The 23,671-nt window shown below is 44.9% G+C and overlaps 1 protein-coding gene across 1 annotated transcript in view; it reads left to right on the forward strand.

Annotated features, from left to right (window-relative positions):
• LOC145353693 (piezo-type mechanosensitive ion channel component 2) overlaps positions 1 to 23,671 on the forward strand; it is a 176,616-nt gene that overhangs the window by 52,450 nt on the left and 100,495 nt on the right. Inside the window, exons 13-19 of the mRNA XM_080204463.1 lie at positions 4,847 to 5,028; positions 7,843 to 7,985; positions 10,952 to 11,125; positions 13,303 to 13,344; positions 16,827 to 16,859; positions 17,337 to 17,489; positions 22,655 to 22,770. Coding sequence (XP_080060589.1) covers positions 4,847 to 5,028; positions 7,843 to 7,985; positions 10,952 to 11,125; positions 13,303 to 13,344; positions 16,827 to 16,859; positions 17,337 to 17,489; positions 22,655 to 22,770 — 843 coding nt within the window. The remainder of the gene's footprint in view (positions 1 to 4,846; positions 5,029 to 7,842; positions 7,986 to 10,951; positions 11,126 to 13,302; positions 13,345 to 16,826; positions 16,860 to 17,336; positions 17,490 to 22,654; positions 22,771 to 23,671) is intronic.

Genomic DNA, 23,671 nt, shown 5'->3' on the forward strand with positions numbered 1-23,671 from the left:
GAAGGCAGCTTACCACCACCTTCTCAGGGGCAATTAGGGATGGGCAGTAATGGTCTAGCCAGCGATGTCCACATCCCGTGAATGAATTAAAAAAAATAATTTTATCATTCACCGTTCCCTATCCAGTTCGTAAGAGCGTTAGAACTAGGAGCAGGAGTGGGCCATCTGATCCCTTGAGCCTGCTCCGCCATTCAATAAGATCATGGCTGATCTTTGCATGGACTCAGTTCCACTTACCCAGCCACTTACCATAAACCTTAATTCCTTTACTGTTCAAAAATGTATCTATCCTTGCCTTAAAAACATGCAACTACTTCACTGGGCAGGGAATTCCACAGATTCATAAGAACATAAGAACATAAGAAATAGGAGCAGGAGTAGGCCAACTAGCCCTTCGAGCCTGCCCCGCTATTCAATAAGATCATGGCTGATCTGTCGTGGCTCAGTTCCACATTCCCGCCCTCTCCCCATAACCCTTAATCCCCTCTCCTATCAAAAACCCATCAACCCGTGTCTTAAAAATATTTAGCGAGGCAGCCTCCACCACTTCAACGGGCAGAGAATTCCAGAGATTCACCACCCTTTGAGTGAAGAAGTTCCTCCTCAACTCCGTTCTAAACCGCCCCCCTTTTATCTTGAGGCTGTGCCCCCTAGTCCTATTGTCTATTTTGAGCGGGAAGAGTCTTTCCACCTCTATCCTATCCATCCCATTCATCATCTTATACGTCTCAATGAGATCTCCTCTCATTCTTCTAAACTCTAACGAGTACAAGCCCAGTTTATTCAGCCTCTCCTCATAGCTCAACCCCCTCAACTCCGGTATCAGCCTAGTAAACCTCCTCTGCACTCCCTCCAAGGCCAAAATATCTTTGCGCAGGTGCGGCGCCCAAAACTGCACACAGTACTCCAGTTGCGGCCTCACCAATGCCCTATACAGCTGCAGCAAGACCTCCCTACTTTTATATTCAATCCCCTTCGCTATGAAGGCCAGCATCCCATTCGCCTTCCTGACCACCTGCTGCACCTGCAAGCTGGGTTTTTGCGACTCATGCACAAGGACCCCGAGGTCCCTCTGCACCGTCGCCTGCTGCAGTTTTTCGCCCCGTAAGTAATAGTCCTTCCTACCATTCTTCCTACCAAAGTGGACCACCTCACACTTGCCAACATTAAGTTCCATTTGCCATTTCCTGGCCCATTCGCCCAGCCTATCTAGATCCTTCTGCAGACTCTCCACACCCTCCGCACAATTTGCCGTTCCCCCAATCTTGGTGTCATCAGCAAATTTCGACACTCTACACTCGGTTCCCTCCTCCAGATCATCTATATAAATGGTAAAAAGCTGAGGCCCCAGCACCGACCCCTGGGGCACTCCACTAGTCACCATCCGCCAATCCGAATAGCACCCATTGACCCCCACTCTCTGCCTCCTATTTGACAACCAATCCTCTATCCACGCTAACACCCTACCCCCAACTCCATGTCCCTCGACCTTCTGCAATAACCTCTTGTGAGGCACTTTGTCAAACGCCTTCTGAAAATCTAGAAAGACCACATCCACCGGTTCTCCTCTATCCACCGCCCTAGACACATCCTCATAGAACTCCAGTAAATTTGTCAGACATGGCTTCCCTTTAATGAAACCGTGCTGCGTCTGCTCTATCAAGCAATTCCCTTCAAGATGCCTCGCAATTTCCTCCTTAATGACAGATTCTAACATTTTACCTACCACAGACGTTAAACTAACCGGCCTATAATTCCCCGCCTTTTGCCTGGCACCTTTCTTAAACAACGGCGTAACATTAGCCGTTTTCCAATCATCCGGCACTTCCCCGGAATCACAACCCTTTGAGTGAAGAGATTCCTTCTCAGCTCAATCCTAAATCTGCTCCCCCTTCTGTTGAGGCCATGCTGCCTTGCTCTAGTTTCACCTGCCATTGGAAACAACTTCCCTGCTTCTATCTCATCTATTCCCTTCATAATCTTATCTGTTTCTATAAGATGTCTCCTGAATTCCCGTGAGTATAGCCCCAGTCTACTCAGTCTGTCTTCAGAAGCCAACCCTCTCAACTCCGGAATCAACCTAGTAAATCTCCTAGTGGTTATATCAGCAGATGCTGATCTGAGATAAGCCTTATGAAGAGATGCAAAAGACTGAATCGTTAGGCTGCATTCAACAGCAAAATGTCTGAAGCCAATTGATTAAATCAATTAGTTGAAGCCACATTTACCAACTCCTCTGTGTCCATTTGTTGTGGTGAGCTGGAGCAAAGCTGCGAGTGACTGAAAAGTGAAACACCTAAACACCGTTGCCTGTCTCCTCATTCTGAGAATTGGAGGAGAAACACATTGGGCGGAAGTTACTGCTGCTTTCAGAAGGTGGGTGGAGTGGGGAGAATTGAAAAGTCAGTTCCCGGATGTTGGGATTACAAGTGAACATTATGTGGGTGGTGGAGTGGAGTTGGGTCAGGTTCCTTGACAGTAAACAGTAATCAAAAATCCCTACAGTGCACAAGGTGGTCATTCAGCCCATTGAATCTGCAATGACTCTGTGATAGATTAGCTTACCCAGGTTCTTTGTCTACCCTATCCCCATAATCTCACACATTTACCATAGCTAATCCATCTAACCTAATAGCAGAAATCTATTTATAATGTCAGGGATTAAAACACATGCCTGCCAGATTAAATTGTACATTTGCGATAAAGTCAGCAGCAAATGATTCAGATTCACAACTGGTTAAAAGTGACGTTTAGCAGTTAAGATCTTGCTGTTGGGTTTTGAGTGATTTTCTTATGAGGAACATGGTTGCACTGGGGGAGAGGAGCCTGTGCGGTGGAGTTGAGCTGGAGTTTGGCTGTTCAGGCAGAGTGGGGCTTGGCCGTCTGAGAGAGGACGGCTGTCAGTGGTCCAGGAAGGTTGGGTGCAGGTACCTTTTAAATAAGGCACCCAGACCTCTAAACCCATGAGGTCACAGTGGGGTCAGCGTTTCCTGCCCACCCAAATGGACAATTGGCTAAGCCCCCTCAGCCATGAACAGCTAATTGGCTGAATGTTGCATGATTGTGTGCAGCTAGCTATCCGGCCTCCTAGCGGAAGTTCGGATCACTTCCAGTCCCGTTGTTGGGACATTTGATTCCTCAACAGAATTCCACCCACAGATAGGGAAGACGCAAAAAAGGAAGAGAGTGATTAATGTCAGCACAGGAGAAGGACTGCTCCACCATTCAACATGTCTGATCTGTACCTGAAGTTCATTTGTTTGTTTTTGTATCTTTGTGACTGGGGCAAGAATGCTATCACTTAACCGAGGTTAACAGTGTTGTCCATTTAGAGAAATGATGAGTGTCCTCACTGGAACGATGGAGGTTGAGGGGCGACCTGATAGAAGTCTACAAGATTATGAGAGGCATGGACAGAATAAATAGTCAGAAGCTTTTTCCTAGGGTGGAAGAGTCAATTACTAGAGGGCACAGGGTAAGGTACGAGGGACAAGGTTTAAAGGAAATGTATGAGCAGATTTTTTACACAGAGTAGTGTGTGTCTGGAACTCGTTGCCGGGGAAGCAGTGGAAGCGGATAGGTAGTAATTTTTAAGGGGCGTCTTGACAAATAGATGAAAAAAATGGGACTAGAGCGATATGGTCCCTGGAAGGTTTTAGTTAATTGGGCAGCATGGTCGGTGCAGGCTTGGAGGGCCGAAGGGCTTGTTCCTGTGCTGTAATTTTCTTTGTTCTTTATTCTTTGAGTGCCAGCCATAAGAATGTTACTGTACTCTAGGACAGGATCACGACTGTCCTTGTCAGTTGATGCATCTGAAGCTCGAGAATTGGCTTTCCTGTTTGTGGCTCTTTTTCCCTTGGTGCCCAATGATGTAGTTGAAGTTTAAGTTTATTTATTAGTGTCACAAATAGGCTTACATTAACATTGCAATGAAGTTGCTGTGAAAATCCCCTAGTCGCCTCACTCCTGCACCTGTTCGGACACACTGAGGGAGCATTTAACATGGCCAATGCACCTAACCAGCACGTCTTTTGGACTGTGGGAGCAAACCGGAGCACTCGGAGAAACCCATGCAGTCGTGGTGAGAACTTGCAAACTCCGCACCAACAATGACCCAAGACCAGAATTGAACCCGGGTCCCTGGCGCCATGAGACAGCAATTCTAACCATTGTGCCACTGAGCTACCCTCAATACAAGATAGCAAGCCCAAAAACTCATATCAATGGCTTTACAGTAGGTTTTTGGCTTGGGTTTTATTTGCTCATGGGACATGAGCGTCGCTGACTGACCAGCATTCATTGCCTATCCCTAATTCTCTGAGGCAGTTGTGAATAAACCACATTGCTGGAGTCACATGTAGGCCAGACCTAAAATTTCTTTCCCTAAAGGACATTGGTGAACCAGATGTTTTTTCCTGACAACGAGCAACAGTTTCATGATTCGTAATTTCAGATTTTTTTTATTGAATTCAAATTCTACCATCTGCCAAGGTGGGATTTGAACCCGGGTCCCCAAAACATTAGCTGAGTTTTTGGATTAACAGTCGAGTGATAATACTGCTGGGCCATCGCCTTCCCTACAAACACATTGGACCAAGAATAGGCCATACAGCCCTTTGGCCTATATTAAATCATGCCAGATCTCAACCCCAATCATCCTCCTTAGTTCCGTAATCCTGCATAGTTTTAACAAACAAAACTCTATCAATCTTAGTCCTGAAAGTCCTATGTGTCCTGGAATTCTGTTGGGAGTGAGTTCCAAACTTTTATCCCGCTTTCAGTGAAATGTACAAATTGGAGTGAAGTGTTCAGAGTTAACATGTCATCTTTCTGCTTGTGCCTACAGAGAGTGTACAGAAGAACGATACTCTGATGACAGTGATTGGCTCAGTGGTTAAGGGATTATTAATAAAGTACTGGATCTATTTCTGCACAGCCATGTTTACTATCATTAGTTTCAATGGCCGAGTTGTGGTGTATAAAATTCTCTACATCATGCTGTTTCTCTTTTGTGTGGGACTGTATCAGGTAGGTATACATTTCTAACTAGCAGTTGACACAGGACCTGGTGTGTTATAATGATATGAAAGCACCAATCACTCATAAGGGATTGGGTAACATGTTGTGGATTCATTTATTTAGACTGGGCATATGGGAACAGATATGCATGGTTCAAAAGCTTGAAGATATCAGTAGCAGAACTGTGTGAGCCGCTCACTGGCCAAAGACTGGATTGCATGATACACTTTCCTTTTAATGATGCCATGCTGCTTAAAACTCATGTCTCACAACAGACCTTGGTGCCAACATGCCTCAAAATCCTTTTACTGAGATCAGTTATTGTACCTAGTAGAATTAAACACATGGGCTGGGATTCTCCCAAAAAAATTCCAAGTCCCCAATTCATGTAAAAATGAGAGTGACATCTGCGTATTTTTCGTGTGATTTTCAAAATAAATCTCCTTCACTCTGAGCATTAGGTTGGAGTGCCCTAATGCGATTCATGTTAGAAATTTGGGAGCGGAGACCCCCCGGAGAAGGCAGCAGTGTACTGCTGAGTGGGCCACTGCACATGCGCTGATCCGTCATAGTAAAGATTGGCTCATGGGCAGTATGTCTCCTGTCCCGATGTGCTGCTAGTGCAGTGCAGCAGGCTAGGAGAACTGCCCCCATGGACTATTCCCAGATCAATCACAACACAACTAATTGTAATGGACACCGGGAACAATCCCAATCCAGTTATTACATATGATGGGATCAGATTCAGGGATCAATTGTAGCATAGTAGCATAGTTAACTATATAAGTTCAGAAGGGTGAAACAATTTACAATATAGTATGAAGTAGATGCGAATTAACAGGCCACCTGAGGTCAGACACATGACAGATGCAACCAAACCAGATTCCGTGGATTTATCAATAGCTCAGCCAAATGCTTGTCACTTTGTGAGCCATCCAATCTCACTGAAAACTCATCTTTCTCACAAGGGTTTCTACTCTCCACCTTTCAAGATCCTGCCAATGGAATTCTTTCCAAAAGTCCCGTCCACCTATAGGAACGTATACTTAGATTAGTTTGAAGTCCGGTGTTGGGATTTCAGCTTCCTGATGATCTTTAGGCCTTTTGAAAATGCACTTACTGGGAAATGGGCATACATGTGCAGTGCTACCATTTTACATTCTTGAGGCTGAGCACCAGCACTGAGCATCTACACAGAAGACTGGTGCGAAAGAGGCAGATCAGGTGACTTGACAAGGAGCTTCATTATCTAGTAGGTGTCCCAGTGAGCAGGTCACGGGAGTGGACAGAGAGAACACCCAAAAGCAGTGAGGGGGACTGGGAAAATGTCCCGAAAGGAAGTCCTAGGTTAAGGGTTAAAAATGAGGACAGAAATAGGCCTCATTAAGTTAAAAGAAAGGACCAGAGAATAGGCTTTGAATTAAAGAAAGTGCTGCAGGTGATAGATTCTAGGTGACGTGGGCTTGAGAGAAGATCAAGATCGGAAACAGCAGCCGAGTGTTGGTGATTCCTTCCTACTGGCCATTGGGTCAAAGGTATCTCTTTGGAGCAACGCTATTCTACTTGGCACTGCTGAAGATTTGAAACTGTTTGAGGGGCGAAGCTGGAACATATTTGGAGGTCCAGGGGAAAGGAATCTTGGAACCCTGATTGAAACTCTGCAAAGTGAATTGTTGCTGAGGCTATCTGAGCGGGATGGACTCTCATGGATGGAATCTTCAAAGATGGAGACTGGAAACCTTTGTGAGAAAGATGAGTTTTCAATGAGATTGTCACTTTGTGAGCCAATCAAAGTGAGCTGTTGAGAAATCCATAGTACCTAGTTTGGTTGCATCTGTCATGTAGTGTGTCTGACTACAGTCAGTCTGTTAATCCATGTGTACTTCATATTTACTCTAAACGTCAGAATGGTATTGTAAGCTGTTTTATTTTTCTGAACTTGTATAGTAAAGTTTATATTTGTTTATTCAAAACCCATGGAATCTTGTGGTTTTATTCACTTAGTAAACATCTTGAATCTTAAACTTTATCTATTTTCAACAAAACGTTCATGGTCCCAAATTGGATATCCATCCATGATCCAGGATCTGACTGAGGATCAGAACACAGTACATGGTGAGAGTGGACCATAAGGAACAGTCCCAGCCCGGTTATGGTGATGTCATCAGTAACAACACCATTAGTAACAGGGCACCGGGAAAGAGTGACAATGAAGAGAAGGGTAGCTTTAGTGGGGCTAGAGTCAGTAATACAGATCATAGACAGAAGGGTTACAGAGTCACAGAATGACTGGTGGGGGTGGGGAAGGGGAGTTACTGAGCCAATGTGAGAGAGCTGGAGTAGCACCAGCAGAATAACAGCCACTAACTCTGGGCTCTGGCTGCTGGAGTCACTCAATCAGTATGGTTCAGCGAGGTAGATGCTGAGGGGTTGTTTCCCCTTGTGGGAGAACTGGGACCAGAAGGTGTAATCTGAGTAAGGGGTCACCCATTTGAGATAAGGTGGGGAGGAATTTCTTCTCCCAGCAGCTAGTGAATCTGTGGAATCCTTTCCCACAGAGGGCTGCAGAGGCTGGGTCGTTAGGTATGTTCGAGGTTGAGATAGTTAGATTTTTAATCCAGTAAAGGAATCAGGGACTGTGAGAATAAGGTAGGAAAGCGGAGGTGAGGACTATATCAGGTAAGCCATGATCTAATTGAATGGCCAGGCAGATTTGATGTGCCAAATGGCCTACTTCTGCCCACTGTCTTATGGTCCATTGGGATGTGTCTCTGAAATCTTTATCCAACACCCACTTCTATTTATTCCCCCTTGTGTTTACAGGTACATTATGATTGGTGGCGTCAAATTCTACGGCATTTCTGGATCACCGTAGTGTCTTATTCAATGCTGGTGCTGATCGCTATTTACACCTATCAGTTTAAAACAGTATCCTGGCTCTTCCAACAGAAAATGTCTGAGGACAGGTACAGTGTTAATGATTACTTGGCTACTAAATCAATCTCTTTCAAGCATTCCAGATTAATGTGACAAACAGGACAGGAGTCAACTCTCAGTTCTCTTAACAATCTTCCTTTATTCAACACTTTAGGTACAAACTCACGGTAACACAGTGGTTAGCACAGCTACTTCATAGCTCCAGGGACCTGGGTTTGATCCCTGGCTTGGGTCACTGTCTGTGTGGAGTTTGCACATTCTCCTTGTGTCTGCATGGGTTTGCTCCGGTTTCCTCCCACAGTCCAAAGATGTGTGGGTTAGGATGATTGGCCATTCTAAAATTGCCCCTTAGTGTCCTGAGATGCATAGGGTTGGATGGATTAACGGGTAAAATGTGTCGGGATAAGGGGGTAGGGCCTGGGTGGGATTGTGGTCGGTGCAGACTCAATGGGCTGAATAGCCTCTTTCTGCACTGTAGGATTCTATGATTCAAACTCTTATTTGATTTATTATTGTCACATATATGATGAACAGTGAAAAGTAGTGTTTCTTGAGCACTATACAGCTTATCTTTGTATCTTTCAAATTTCTGTATGGTGCCACCTTTCATCATAGAACAGTCAAGTTTTTTCTAACATTTATCATAACCTATTGCCCACGGGAGGGTCTGCATGGTTCATCGAGGAGGTGAAGGCCGAGTGGTATTATCGTTAGAGTATTGATCCAGAAACTCAGTTAATGTCCCAGAGACCCAGGTTCAACTCCAACATGGCAGCTGGTGGACTTTGAATTTAATAAAAAATATCTGGAATTGATGACCATAAAACCATTGTCGATTCTTAGAAAAACCCATCAGGTTCATTAATGTCCTTTAGGGAAGGAAATATGCCCCCCTTACCTGGTCTGGCCTACATGTGACCCACAGCAATGTGGTTGGCTCTCAACTGCCCTCTGAACAAGGGCAGCCAGGGATGGGCAATAAATGCTGGCCAGCCAGAGATGTCCTGAATGAGTTTAAACAAAAAGTTGGTGTCGCCCCTGCCTCTGATTCAGAAAATTCTGGGTTCCAGTCCCTCACCAGAACCTGTTGGTAATGGAATGGAAATTCATGTGGTTCAATGCGAGTTATTAAATCATCCTGCAGAATCTAGCCACACACCCCAGTGCCATCCGCTAAGGGAGATAAGGACAAATAAATAATCTGTCCTGTGAATAAACTCATTTAAATCTCTTTTGTCTATATCTGAATTCCCATCAAATCTAGTCACCAGTGCTTTTGTTTGCCAGTCAACACATCAAGTTTAAAATCTCATCTTTATTTTTCATCTCTTTATTGTGTGAAGTGTTTTTTAACTATTTTGTAGGTGCTATACAAATGCATGATGTGCAGTTTCCAGAGCTAGGAGCTGTCTTGGCAGCCAGCACTGTATATGTCATTCAAGATGCTGCCTTACCAAAACTTGGGTGTGCGATTGGGGTATCACTTGGGTGACAATCCAATGGGACCAGATTGACCATCTGTTGTACCATTTTGGGCTAAATTAAATTAAACAAACTGATGGACAAATCAAAAGAGCCCCTTAAATTGATACTACATTAAACAAAAACAAATTGCAAAGGAAGCTTAAAATATTAAAGTCCATAATAAAGCCATAAGATCAGGAGACATAGGAACAGAATTAAGCCATTCAACCCATCAAATCTGCTCTGCCATTCAATTATGGCTGATATGTTTCTCAACCCCAATCTCCTGCCTTTTCCCCAGAACCTTCGATCCCCTTATTGATCAAGAACCTCGTCTCTCCTACTAATGGAAACATTTTCCCCAAGTCCACTATAAGTCAAAACTGTCTGGTTAACTTTCATCCTGTTGATTGAATCATAGAATCCCTACAGCACAGAAGGAGGCCATTTGGCCCATTGAGTCTGCACTAACCATTGTTCCACCTAGTCCCTATCTATCCCAGTAACCCCACATATTTACCCAGCTAATCCTCCTGATACTAAAGAGGAATTCAGCATGGCCAACCAGATTGACTTATACATCTTTGGATTGTGGGAGGAAATGGGTTTTTTTGAAAAGCTGATGATTGACATGCTGAGATTAAGCTTTAAGTTTAAGTTTTCTTTAATAGTGTTACAAGCAGGCTTACATCAACACTGCAATGAAGTTACTGTGAAAATCCCCTGGTCGCCGCATTCCGGCGCCTGTTCTGGTACACTGAGGGAGAATTTAGCATGGCCAATGCATCTAATCAGCATGTCTTTGGGATTGTGGAGCACCTGGAGGAAACCCACACAGACTTGGAGAGAATGTGCAGACTCTGCACAGCCAGTGACCCAAGCTGGGAATCGAACCCGGGTCCCTGGCACAGTAAGGCGGCAGTGCTAACCATGCTGCCCATAGCATCCTTGGTAGGGACCAAGATTTACCCTGATCTATGAAGGGGGGAGGATTTTGGTCAATGGAACCATCACTATCCCTGCCCAGGATCATAGAATCATAGAGTCCCTACAGTGCAGAAAGAGGTCATTTGCCCCCATTGAGTCTGCACTGACAACAATCCCACCCAGGCCCTATCTCTGTAACCCCATGTATTTACCCTACTCATCCCCCTGACACTGAGAAGCAAATTAGATTGGGGAAGGTCTGGGTGTTTACTTTGAAAGAACTTTCTCTTTTTTAAACTAGACTGCTCATGTTAGGAATGGCTTAACTGCAACCTTCCACTTTAAACCTGATGTGTTTGTTAATTGTTTAACAGCACTCACTGAGTTATATGAAGGGGTTACTGGTGGCACTGGGTGTTGGGTATGTATGTGAAGTTGTGAAAGAGAATAAAGTGGGTTTGTGAAGAAGCTGTACTTGCATCATCTTTTATTACTGGACTGCAGCTGAGAGGCTTAACAATTCACAGCCTCAGCAGATCACAAAGCATCTTCGAACCAATCAAGTTGGTGAAGTGAAACTTACTGTCCTCTTCTTTCTTCCTAGTTTGCAAGATCTGGGTTTGGAGAAATACGACACAGCTGAGCTGTTTGCTAACATCTCACTCCCTGCAACCTTCCTCCTGGCCTGCATCCTCCAGCTGCATTACTTCCATGATCATTTCCTCAGCCTTACTGATTGTAAGCAGGTCACTCCCAGGCAAGATAACCTCATCTATAGGTATGTCCCTTTAGAGCTTATATCCCTTTATTTTCACAATCTTCACAGGAGTTCCCTTCAGAGACAAATCTATTTTGACCTACTGACCTAAGCAATTTTTTTTAATACATATTCATCCCCTGGCTGAGAGTGTTGCTGGCTAAGCCAACATTTATTGTCCATCCCTAATTGTTTTTCAGAAAGTGGAAATGAGCTGCCTTCTTGAACTGCTACAGTTCACGAGGTGTAAGTACACCTACAGTGACGTTAGAGAGGGCCCACAGCAAGGCTGGGATAACGCACAGGCTTCTGTTAATAAGTGGCAAGTCATTTTTCCACCACACAGTTATCATCACCGTGAAGAGAGAATCTAACCATCTCCCCTTGATACCCAAAGGCATTAACATTGCAGAATCCCCTCCAGCAGCAACATTAGAGCGGCACAGTGGTTAGCATTGCTGCCTCATGGCACCAGGTTCAATTCTGGCCTCGGGTGACTCTCTGTGTGGAGTTTGCATGTTTTCTCCTTGTCTGCGTGTGTTTCCTCCAGGTGCTCCAGTTTCCTCCCACAGTCCAAAGATGTGCGGGTTAGGTGGATTGGTCATGATAAATTGCTCCTTAGTGTCAGGGAGATTAGCAGATAAATACTTGGGGTTGAGGGGATACAGCCTGGGCAGGATTGTTGTTAATGTAGGCTCGATGGGTTGATTGGCTCCTGCACTGTAGGATATCTATGATTCTAGGACTCTGGGGAGAGATGACGATAGTACCATTAACCAGAAACTGAACTGGAGCAACCATATAAATAAGAGCAAGTCAGAGGGGGAGAATTCTGCAGTGAGTAACTCACCTCCTGATCCCTCACTGTCTGTCCACCATCGACAAGTTATAAGTCAGGAATCTGATGGAATACTCTCCACTTGCTTGGATGAGTGCAGCTCCAACATCAGACATGCTCAAGATCATCCAGGATAAAGGAATCCACTGGATTGGCATCCTACCCACACATAATACATTCACCCCCTCCACCACTGGCTCACAGTAGCAGCCATGTGTACAAGGTGCACTGCAGCAACTCACCAAGGCTCCTTTGACAGCACCTTCCAAACCTCAACCTCCGCCACCTCACAGTTCAGAATTATGTCTCATCTGCAAATTTTGAGCTTGTGTCCTATAGACCCAAGTCTTGGCAGACTATGTATCAGGAAAAACAGTAGTCGTGTTAACAATCACCGGGGAACCCCACTGCCTTCCTTCCTCCAGTCTGAAAAGTAACAAATGTTTACTATGAACACCTGGCTTGGTATCCATCCTGCTCTTCCCCATTATTCCTACTTTTGCTGACAAGCCTATTTTGTGACATTTTCCTAAATGCCTTTTGGAAGTTCATACATCGGCCACATTACCGTCAAAACCCTTTCAGCTCACTCATTCAAAAACAAAAGCAAGTTGGTTAAACAAGACTTGCCTTCGCAAATCTGTAATGAAAGGAGAATGCACTGAAAATGCTCAGCGTGTCAGGCAGCATCTATGGAGAGAGGGAATTAATGGCGGCAATTTTCTAACCCTGAAATGCTGGAACCTGCTGTGGGGGAATGCTGCAAGCAGCAAAAATCCATTCAATCCGGTGGGACTACAAGATTCTGCTGGTGGGTGGGACCACTCACCCAATGTTTCAGCTCACGGCCTTTCATCGGAATGGGAAAAGTTGGAAATGTGATACGTTTTGAGGAAGTGAGGGGGGAGGGAGAAAATGAACAAAACAGAATAACGTTAAAGAGTTTGGAGGAGAATATTAAACACAATCGCTTCACTTCACAGCCAGTAGAATTGCCCTATCAACAACCCGTTGCTTGGAGCTCTGATGTGCCACTTATGCTTTGGAGATGAGTGCATGTGTGTGTGTTTTCTGTGTCAGAGTGTGTTTTCTGTGTGTTTGTGTGTGTGTATATGTGTGTGTGTTTTCTGTGCATGTGCGTTTTCTGTGCATGTGTGTGTGTGTGTGTGTATGTGTGCATGCGTTTCCTGTCTGTGATTTCTGTATGTGCGTGTTTCCTGTGTGTGTGTGCGTGCATTTCCTGTGTGCGTTTCCTGTGTGCGTGTGCGTGTGTGTGTGCACTGTTCGTTGGTTATCTGTGACTTTTCTCACAGTTCTCCTTATCAACTGTTGACTTGGTGTCCCTCCTGTTCTATTGCAGCAATTTCAAAGTAGAAAACCGTGTTACTGTGCTCACTGACAGGTGAGTGTCCCAATCAGTTGCTCTGATTCTTCTAAAAATTCCTCAGTGCTTGCCATGCTATTGTATAATCTGTCCTGCCTTGCTGTGCTAGCATGCTGAGCCATCATCCTGGGTCTGTTGGTGGGGGGTGAGAGTCTCGGCCTGTAGTTGGGAGATGTAAGCTGCATGCCTGTCACTGCAAACTTAACCTTTGACTGATGGGAAAACATCACCAACTGATGTACTCGGACTGAAAACCAGTTGCAATAAACTGCATGTCCATCCGTCCCCCTCAGTCCTGGTGGTCTCGCACTCCAGCTTCTTCCTGACAAGGCCTCAGGCTCCAGCCAGAATTTGATAAGCTCGAACATGCTCACCCAGCTTGCCTGTGCATAGTTATTTGATCTGACTGCACCATATTTAACTGTAACGTTGCTCCAACTCCTCAGCCAAAACCTGCAACCTACACCAAGGTCATGTTGGACATCACAGATCACACTGGACAGTGAATTGTCCCATCCTAATCTGTCTTTCTGATGCCTCAACTCACAATGAAATGAAAGCCGCCATGTTCCCAGAGGACTATTGGCTGTTCTTCTCCTTTGTGAAGGGGAGAGCTGACTGTTGGTGATTTAACCTGAGGGTCACCACAGCTCAGATGAGAGCCATGATTGAGAAGGTGGGGTCATCTTATCTCCAAAGTCCATGGCCTGGGCCTCGGTACCTTCCTCTGTGACTGAATTCTGAACTTCCTAATCTACAGACCACAAACAGTAAGGACAAGCAACAACACCTCCTCCATGGCCATCTTCAATACCGGTGCCCTACAAGTCTGAGTTCTCAGCCCCCTACTATATTCCTTATACACTTCTGTTGTATATAAACATTCATCATGAGGATCTTCCCATCCTATTCTCGGATACCTTCTTCCTCAAGCATGAATCAAGCCTCTCCTCAATTATACCAGTTCTTGAATCATTCCATGTTGGTACTCCATTCACATCGCTTTCTTCACACAGAACCCTTTCACATTTCCTCACGTTGGAAGGGAGAGCCCCAATTTTAACCTAGGCCACAGGAGGCAAATGTGGAGCCTGCCTCTCAACCTGACTCATCCATTTGAGGTCCCAGAACATGCTACACCCCCAGCCTCAATCACATTGTCCAGACCTGCCTGGAACCAATGGGAATGACACGAGGCTGGCCAGTCGGAGCAGAGTGAGCACAGTAAAAGGCCACCAAAGGGAAGTAATGAAAATTATTCCCAGCAGTCCGGAAGGCTTGGGATTGGAAGGGGCAAGAGTAGGGCTTGGGTAGAACAAGGGGCAGGGGAGATACCTAGATCAAGAAAGCATCATTAGCAGCAGCATGCTACATGCCACATGAAGTAAAATTCAAGTTGTGATCTGAATGACATAATTGGGTAGCACCATGGCACCGTGGTTAGCACTGCTGTCTCACGTGTCAGGGACCTACGTTCAATTCTGGCCTTGGGTCACTGTCTGTGTGGAGTTTGCACATTCTCTCCATTCTGCGTGGATTTCCCCTGGGTACTTCAGTTTCCTCCCACAGTCCAAAGATGTGCAGGTTAAGTGGATTGGCCATGGTAAATTGTACCTTAGTGCCTAAAGATGTGTAGGTTAGGTGGATTAGCCATGCTATATTGCCCTTTAATGTCCAAAGATGTGCAGTTTGGGTGGATTGGCTGTGGTAAATTGCACCTTGGCGTACAAAGATGTGCAGGTTAGGTGGATTAACCATGCTAAATTGCCCCTTAGTGTCCAAAGATGTGCAGGTTAGGTGGATTATAACACAATCGTTATTTCATCTCCAGAAGCTTCTCCTCTTAGCTACATTGTCATCATCAGTGTTGCGTGGGATTACAGGCATAGGCTGGGCGGGTGGGGGGTTGGGTGCGGTGGTGAGTTTGAGTAAGATGCTATTCAAGAGTCGGTGCAAATTTGATGGGTTGGTGTTGACTCGATAGTCTCCTGCTGCACTGTAGGGCTTGTACAGTTTTTAATTATAGTTCTAATTACTTGTTGATAAAAATACATCTGATAAAGTGGCCAAGGGTGAAAATGCTCTGTAGCTATTATGAGTATTACAGTGCCCTAATTTTAATCCATGGGACGCCCCATTCAGATTGCCACAGTGGCTGGGGTGGCTGGGGAGAAGACTATAGTGGTTGGAGGAGAGGCTGAGGTATTTAAGGTTTCTACTGAATGGAATTTTGTATCAGTGAACTTTTTCCTTCAGTCTAATCCAAAGTCTATTTTATATAGTATTATTGGGAAGGCGATTTCACTCCTGAATTAAACCCAGGTAAATTAACAATGAAAACAGTTTAACTATAGTGTGGAAAGCAACTATTTTGTGCACAGCAGGGTCTCAAATGCAGTAATGAGAAGATTAAATCATTCTCCCCTTGCTGGTATTAACTCCTAACTCCTCTTCAAATAGTAAGATTTTCCACATCCACAACAGTCCTCATTTACAAACTCCTCCAGAGCACAGCATCTTCAACAATGCTGCACTCTTTTAGATTACCTCAAATCCAAGAGGAGGATTCATAGCCTCAACTCACAATCAGGAGTGTTGCTGTCAACCAAACTGATGCCGTTATAAACCAAAAGATTCTAGGTGTCCAGATCACCAAAACCTGTCGTGGTCCCTCCACATCAACACTATGGTTAAGAAAGTCCACCAATGCCTCTACTTTCTCAGGGGGCTAAGGAAATTCAGCATGTCCACTATGACACACTAATTTTTTATAAATGCACCATAGGAAGTATCCTTGCAGCATGTATCACAGCTTGGTATAGCCCCTGCTCTGGCCAAGACAGCTAGAAACTACAAAAGGTCATGAACGTAGCCCAATCCAACACACAAGCCAGCCTCCCATCCATTGACATTTCTACACTTCCCTCTGCCTTGACAAAGCAGCCAGCATAACTAAGGACCCCACACACCACAGACAGTCTCTCGCCCACCTTCTTCCGTCAGGAAAAAGATACAAAAGTCTGAGATCATGTACCAAGCGAGTCAAGAGCAGCTTCTTCCCTGCTGCCATCAGACATTTGAATGGATCTACCTTATATTAAGCTGATCTTTCTCTATACCCTAGCTCTGACTGACGCTACATTCTGCACTCTCTTCTTTCCTTCTCCCCTATGTACTCTATGAATGATATGCTTTGTCTGTATAGCACCCGAGAAACAATACACTGGGCGGGATTCTCCAGCCTCCTAGCTGTGTGTTTCCCATAGGTGGGAGATGGCGCATTGTTTGCTAGCAGTGGGATTTCCAGGTCCTGCTGCTGTTAATGGGAATTCCCATTGATATCACCACATGCCAGCGGGACTGGAGAATCCTGCTGACATCAATGGCCAGAGAATTCCCACTACGTGTGATGAGAATAAATCTCATCAAATCAAATCAAATTCAAATCCAAAACATTGTAACTTGAGTTGAAAAGTTAATCTATTGTGTTTATTTTACAGTATTAAAGCTGGTGTTGAGAGGCTGAGCAAGAGGTGAGTTCTATTAACACACAGTTGTACTGACACAATTTGTTCATTTATCATCAGCGTCAACAAAGACCTTTTAATTTTATCAGTATCATGGATGAAATTCAATAATTTGGGAGAGGTTATTGACTCTTGAGAATGTACACTGAAATTGTACTGCCCTGCCTGCCACAGAATCACAAGGCAGACAATAGGAATGCCTGTTGACCTTGGGCAGGAATTTCCAGTCTTGCTTGAGCGAGGCTGTAAAATCCCACCCATAATATCAAGAAATGGCTGAAGGCACTCAATACTGCAATGCCTATGGACCCTGACAACAGTGCTTCACAACTTGCTGTGCCCCCCCCTCACCCAAGATGTTCCAGTACAGCTACAACACTAGCATCTACTCCCCAGTGTAGAAAATGGCTCAGGTACGCCCCATACACAATAGTGCACAACTCCAATCTGGCCAATTACCACCAATTTACTCTTGATCATCAGTAAAATGATGGAAGAGATCATCCACAATGCTATCAAGCAGCACTTACTCAGCATTGACCTTTTCACTGATGCTCAATTGGAGTTCTCCGAGGATCACTCAGACCTCATCAGGGTATTGGCTCAAACATGGAAAAATGGACCACATGAGATGAGGTGAAATGAGATGCCCTTAACATCAAGGCAGCATTTGACCGAGTGTGGAATCAAGCAGACCTAGCAAAGTTAAAGCCAATGGGAATCGGGGGAGGGGGGGGGGGAGGGGGGGGGGGCGGAGGGGGGGGGGTGGAAAATCTCCATTGCTTAGACTCGTATCCAACATGAAGGAAGGTTGTTGGAGTTCAATCTCCTCAGCTCCAGAACATCACTGCAGGAAATCTCAGGCTGGTGTCCCAGGCCCAGCTCTCTTCAGCTGCTTCACCAATAACCTTCCCTCCATCATAAGGTCAGAAGTGGGGATATTTGCTGATGACTGCACAATGTTCAGCATCATTCAGGACTGCTCAGATACTGAAGCAGTTCATATCCAAATGCAGCAAGATTTGGACAAGCAATTTATGCCACACAAGTGCCAGACAATGATTATCTCTAACAAGAGAGAATCTAACCATCTCTCCTTGACATTCAATGGTGTTACCATTGCTGAATCACCCACTATCAAAATCCTACAGGGTTACAATTGATCAGAGACAGGCCTGGACTAGCCATATAAATACAGTGACCACAAGAACAGATCAGAGACAGGGAATTCTTTGGTGAGTAACTCGCCTCCTGACTCGCCAAAGCCTGCCCACCATCTACAGGTCACAAGTCAAGAGTGTGAGGGAACACTTTCCCCTTGCCTAGATGGGTGCAGCTCCAACAATACTCAAGAAGCTCGACACTATCAGGACAAAGCAACCCCACATTGGCACCACATCCACAAACATTCACTCCCTCCACCACCAATGCACAGTAGCAGCCAGCTGTATCATCGACAAGATGCACTGCAGGAACTCACCAAGGCTCCTTCAAAAGCACACTCCAAAGCTGTGATCTCTACCACCTCAGAAGGATAAAGGCAGCAGATACTTGGGAACACCATCGACACCATCCAAGTCACTCACTATCCTGATTTAGAAATATATCGCCATTCCTTCACTGTCATTGGGTTAAAGCCCAAGGGGGTGAATTTTCCCGTTCGGACCATGAAAACGACTGTTGACCTCGGGCAGGATTTTTTGGCTTCGGGACGGGAATGGCTGGAAAATCCCACTCCGGAGCTCCCTCCCTAACAGCACTGTGGGTGTGTCTACATGGATTACAAAGGGCAATTAGGAATGGGGAATAAATGATATATCTGATGAAAGAATTGAAAAAGTTAGTTGTGGCTCTGTGATAGTATCTGGGTCAGAAAATGGAGATCTCACTCCAGAGACTTGAACAAAGGATCATGGCTAACACTGGGGGGCAGTGTAGATGGAGGTGCCACTTTTCAGCTAAATTCAAAACCATGGCTCCCATCATCCCCATCAGCTCAGAATCACAGGGCATCTTTTGAACATCAATGACGGTACTCAAACTCCTGTGTGAAATTCAACCTAAATTTCACTGAAGGCAGTGTTGTGATTTTCCTGAAAAAAATCTAAGCGCTGCCACCAGCAGGAAAAACTGAGTGTTTCCCGCTGGTATTGGGCAGCGCTAAACAGGTGAGATTCACGATTTTGTTGCATCGATGTCCTTAACATGAAAGATGCCGGCCAGCCTTTCTTCAGAGATTTGGACACTCCCATATCAGAAAACAATGCCAAGCCTGTACCCCCACCATAGACACTGCAACCCTTTGCAGCCAAGTGGAGCACTCCCAACCTTTCACCATAGAGGGGCCACTTCCCCCACAATTAAATGATCGGCTCATCTCCTCTCTCCAATAACAAATACAGGCATGAGGGTGAGCCAATCCTCCCCTTCCAGTCAGATGCCTTGACATTCTTCCCCCCCTCCCTCCACACAAGGGTCACACTCTGATATGGGGGCAAGAAAATCCCACCTCTTTCAGGTCCCCCCCTTCTGACCCCCTCCTTGGCCTGCCCACTATCTGCAGTGCCTGCCTGCTGCCACCCTGGCAGTGACTGCCTAGCACTGCCAGTGTGGCATTCACAGGATGGCCAGGGCACGGTCCCACCATGTACTGACCACCTGGGGTCTTGAAAGGCCTCTGACCACCCCCCTCCCTGTGTGGTCATAACATCTATCCAAAGAAATAAACAGTGGGAATTAGATAGTCCTCACTCAAAATCCCTTGGAAGATAATCTGAGTTGTGCCAAGTTCTTTATGACTGTAAACAACCTCCAGTGCAGGCGTGCTGTTCTGGCTCAAGAGGTTGATAAAAGGAGCAGTCAGACTGTGCATCATAGGAAGGTCTTCAGATCAAGGAGAAAGACTGTTTAACAAAATGTGGTAAAACCAGTTGCAGTTTAAAAGTGGAAGAGAACTTCAAACTTATTGGAATGTGAATTGATTGTATCAACAATGAACTATTTGACCTTCCCTGGATGTCAGTCAGAAAAGCTTTTTATCAGCTAATGAAACATCTGTTCCTTGTGTGAACAAACCTTAACTAATTCCCTTGCTGATCTGCTTTGGAGCAGTCACTCAAAGCCATTCTGAGTTTTCAGAGCAGTTGGGACTCATCCAAGAAAGTATGGGGATCCCCTAGTGAAATATAAAACTCCTGTCAATCAGAGTGCTTCAAGGAGCTTTCAGATTACCCTTATAAGAGAAAGTACGGAGATCTGCCTAATGAAACTGACGTCTCCTGTCAAGCAAAGTACTTCAAATAGGTCTGGTAAGACCTGGGGCTTCTGAAATTCACCAAGGGCAGTCCCTACGCTAGAATGGAGTGCTGCTGTGATTTTGAAGGGTTCTAGGCCTTTAGGGGCATAGATTTTAAAGTGACCAGGCCACTGCAAAGATTTGCCAGAACACAGACAATAAATACAGATTTGAACCAGAAGGTTGCCTGAAGTCACCATCAAAAGAGTGATTTCCACATTTCCATTTGCAAGAAGGAAAAGTCAGGTTATGAGACCCCCAACCTTGGGGAGAGCCCCGACTCAATGCTTTTGCCTGAGCCTCCCCAAGCCCCTGATCCCTTGAGGGAACCCTCCCTCAGCAGCCTGGCATTGGCAGAAAGGCCAATGGGCACCGTTGAAGGCAGTACTTAGCTCTTTGCCCCCCACCACCGTCCCCCCTCCCATTTGAAGACCACAGTGCCTGGTCTCTGCTCATTAGGATGAGGGGAGATTGGCACCCACGGCACCTCCCACTGGGGTGGGGATGAAGGTGGGAATAGACCAGGAGACCAGAGCATCCAGCCCATATTTAAATGTGTTTAAAACAGGAGTGATCAGGTTCTCATCTGCTCTGGCAGGGAACCTGGTAGGGGGATCTAGGAGTTCAGGTTCCTAACTCCTTGAAAGTGGAGTCACAGATGGACAGAGCGGTGAAGAAGGCATTCGGCATGCTTGGTTTCATTATTCAGTTCACTGAGTACAGGAGTTGGGGCGTCTTGTTAAAGTTGTACAAGGCATTGATAAGGCCATTCTTGGAATACTGTGTACAGGTCTGGTCACCCTATTACAGAAAAAATATTATTCAATTAGAAATAATGCAGAAAAGATTTGCGAGGATGCTACCAGGACTTGATGGTTTGAGTTATAAGGAGATGCTGGATAGACTGTGACTTTTTTCCCTGGAGCTTAAGACGCTTAAGGGTGATCTTATAGAGGTCTATAAAATAATGAGGGCTATAGATAAGATAGATAGATAGTCAGCATCTTTTCTCAATGATGGGGAAGTCTAAAACTAGAGGGCATAGGTTTAAGGTAAGAGGGGAGAGATTCAGAAGGGTCCAGAGAGACAATTTTTTCACATAGAGGGTGGTGAGTGTCTGGAACAAGCTGCCAGATGCAGTAGTAGAGATGGGTACAATTTTGTCTTTTAGAAAGCATTTAGACAGTTACATGTAATAAGATTGGTATGGAGAGATATGGGCCAAACGCGAGCAATTGGGACTAGCTTAATGGTAAAAACTGGACGGCATGCACAAGTTGGGCCGAAGGGGTTGTTTCCATGCTGTAAACCACTATGACTCTTACCTTGTTAGGGCAGTGGTCTTGGAGACTCGCAATGGGTTGGAATCAGCGAGAATCCTGATTTGGCTCTCTCATCTGATTCAACCAATTGGCTAAAGCCCTGGAGAATCTCCCCAATATTTTCACCCGTTAGTCTGTTTATCTGTAAAACAAAAAATACCTAATGTATGGATTTCAATAAAACTTTTTACACAAACGGAACTTTTGGTGCAGATGCGGTTCTGGATTCCGATACCGGAATTTTTTTAAGGAACGATTAACATTGGAATTTAGGGTGATCTGATTTTTTTTTTTAAGGATATTGTTTGTTAGTTTAGAATGTTCTGGAAAATCTCCATTTCTGTGGTAGAAGTTGTCACAACTGTCAACATGAAAGGAGGGGAGGCACTGGTCGAGCAGTATTATTGCTAGATTATTAATCCAGAAACTCAGCAAATGTTCTGAGAACCTGGGATTGAATCCCACCATGGCAGATGGCAGAATTTGAAATCAATAAAAAAAAGTTCTGGAATTAAGAATCTGCTGATGACCATGAAACCGATTGTCAGAAAAACTCATCTGGTTCACTAATGTCCTTTAGGGAAGGAAATCCGCTGCTCTTACCCAGTCTGGCCTACATGTGACTCTAGAGCCGCAGCAATGTAGTTGACTCTCAACTTCCCTCAGGCAACTAGGGATGTAAAATTTACATGTGAGTCCAGCAGAAGAAGCTGGTCCTGAAGATAAACCTGTTATTTATTTAGTTTGATTCAATCTGATCTCACCAGCCTGAAGATGTGCTGATTAAACAATGATGAAGAGCAGCACGGTGGCACAGCGGTTAGCACTACTGTCTCACAGTGCCAGAGATCTGGGTTCAATTCCCAGCTTGGGTCATTGTCTGCGCGGAATCTTCACATTGTCTTCATGGATATCCTCCGGATGCTCCGATTTCCTGACCCAGTCTGAAAGATGTGCTGGTTAGGTGCATTGGCCTGCTAAATTCTCCCTCAGTGTACCCGAACAGGCGTTGGAGTGTGGCAGTTAGTAACTTCATTGCAGTGTTAATGTAAGCCTACTTGTGACACTAATAAATAAACTTCAAATGAAAGAGGTATAAGGTTAGGCCTGATAAAAGAATAGTTTCTCTTCGGTTATACTGGAAGCCAAATACGAAACAATTACAAACTGTTTTGTTTTAATAGATTGATTGATAAACACAGAGATAATATTCGCAGCAGCAGCATTAACACCCTAGACAAGCTCGACTTTGAACCTAAGGAACCAAGCTTGGAGCATGAGGAAGAAGCAGAAATGAATGGTAATGTTTGGCTCCTTGTGATTGACAAACGTGACCTGGGCTTTGAAGTCAAACCTACACAAACCTCTACCCTCACCTCTCCTGTTAAATACAGAAACAATGGGCAACTGGACTTATGCAACTGTACCATGGGATACTGATGAACAATGTAGAATGGCTAACTCTGACATTTGAGTTAGGTTGAACTGACCTTAAGCTTTAATCTGCCTAACTATTTTTGTCTGTACCTATTTCTACACATAGAGATGTCAATTTCAACTCAATTCCTTTTATTTATGGGGAAGTGATGGTCCAATGGTATTATCACTAATCTATTCATCCAGAAACCCAACTAATGTTCTGGGGACCTGGGTTTGAATCCCACCATGGTAGATGGTGGAATTTGAATTCAATAAAAAATGCCTGGAATTAAGAATCTACTGATGACCATGGAACTATTGTTGATTATCATAAAAACCCATCTCGTTCACTAATGTTCTTTTGGGATGGAAATCTGCCATCCTTACCTGGTTGGGCTTACATGTGGCTCTAGACCCGCAGCAATGTGGTTGACTCTCAACTGCCCCTGGGTTACGAGGGATGGACAATAAATGCTGGCCAGCCAGTGACACCTGTGTACCGCAAATGAATAAAAATATTTCCAAATTTCATGTCATCTGAAATTCTGAAATTGTGCTGTGTACACCTGAGTCTGAAATGGCTTAGCAAACCATTCAGTTCAAGGCCAATTAAGGACGGGTAATAAATGTGGGCCCAGTCCGTGATGCCCACATTTCATGAACCAACTAAAAAAAATTAAAAGGAACTGCCAGTGGATAGGAGCTGCGGCCAAGAAACAACTTGATGAGAAAGGGGAGGGGGGGGGTTGTGGAAAGAAGCCCTATTGATGGAGTAGCAGTGA

The sequence above is a fragment of the Carcharhinus amblyrhynchos genome, chromosome 16, assembly GCF_965287045.1.
Source record: "Carcharhinus amblyrhynchos chromosome 16, sCarAmb.v2.hapA, whole genome shotgun sequence".
NCBI lineage: Eukaryota > Metazoa > Chordata > Chondrichthyes > Carcharhiniformes > Carcharhinidae > Carcharhinus > Carcharhinus amblyrhynchos.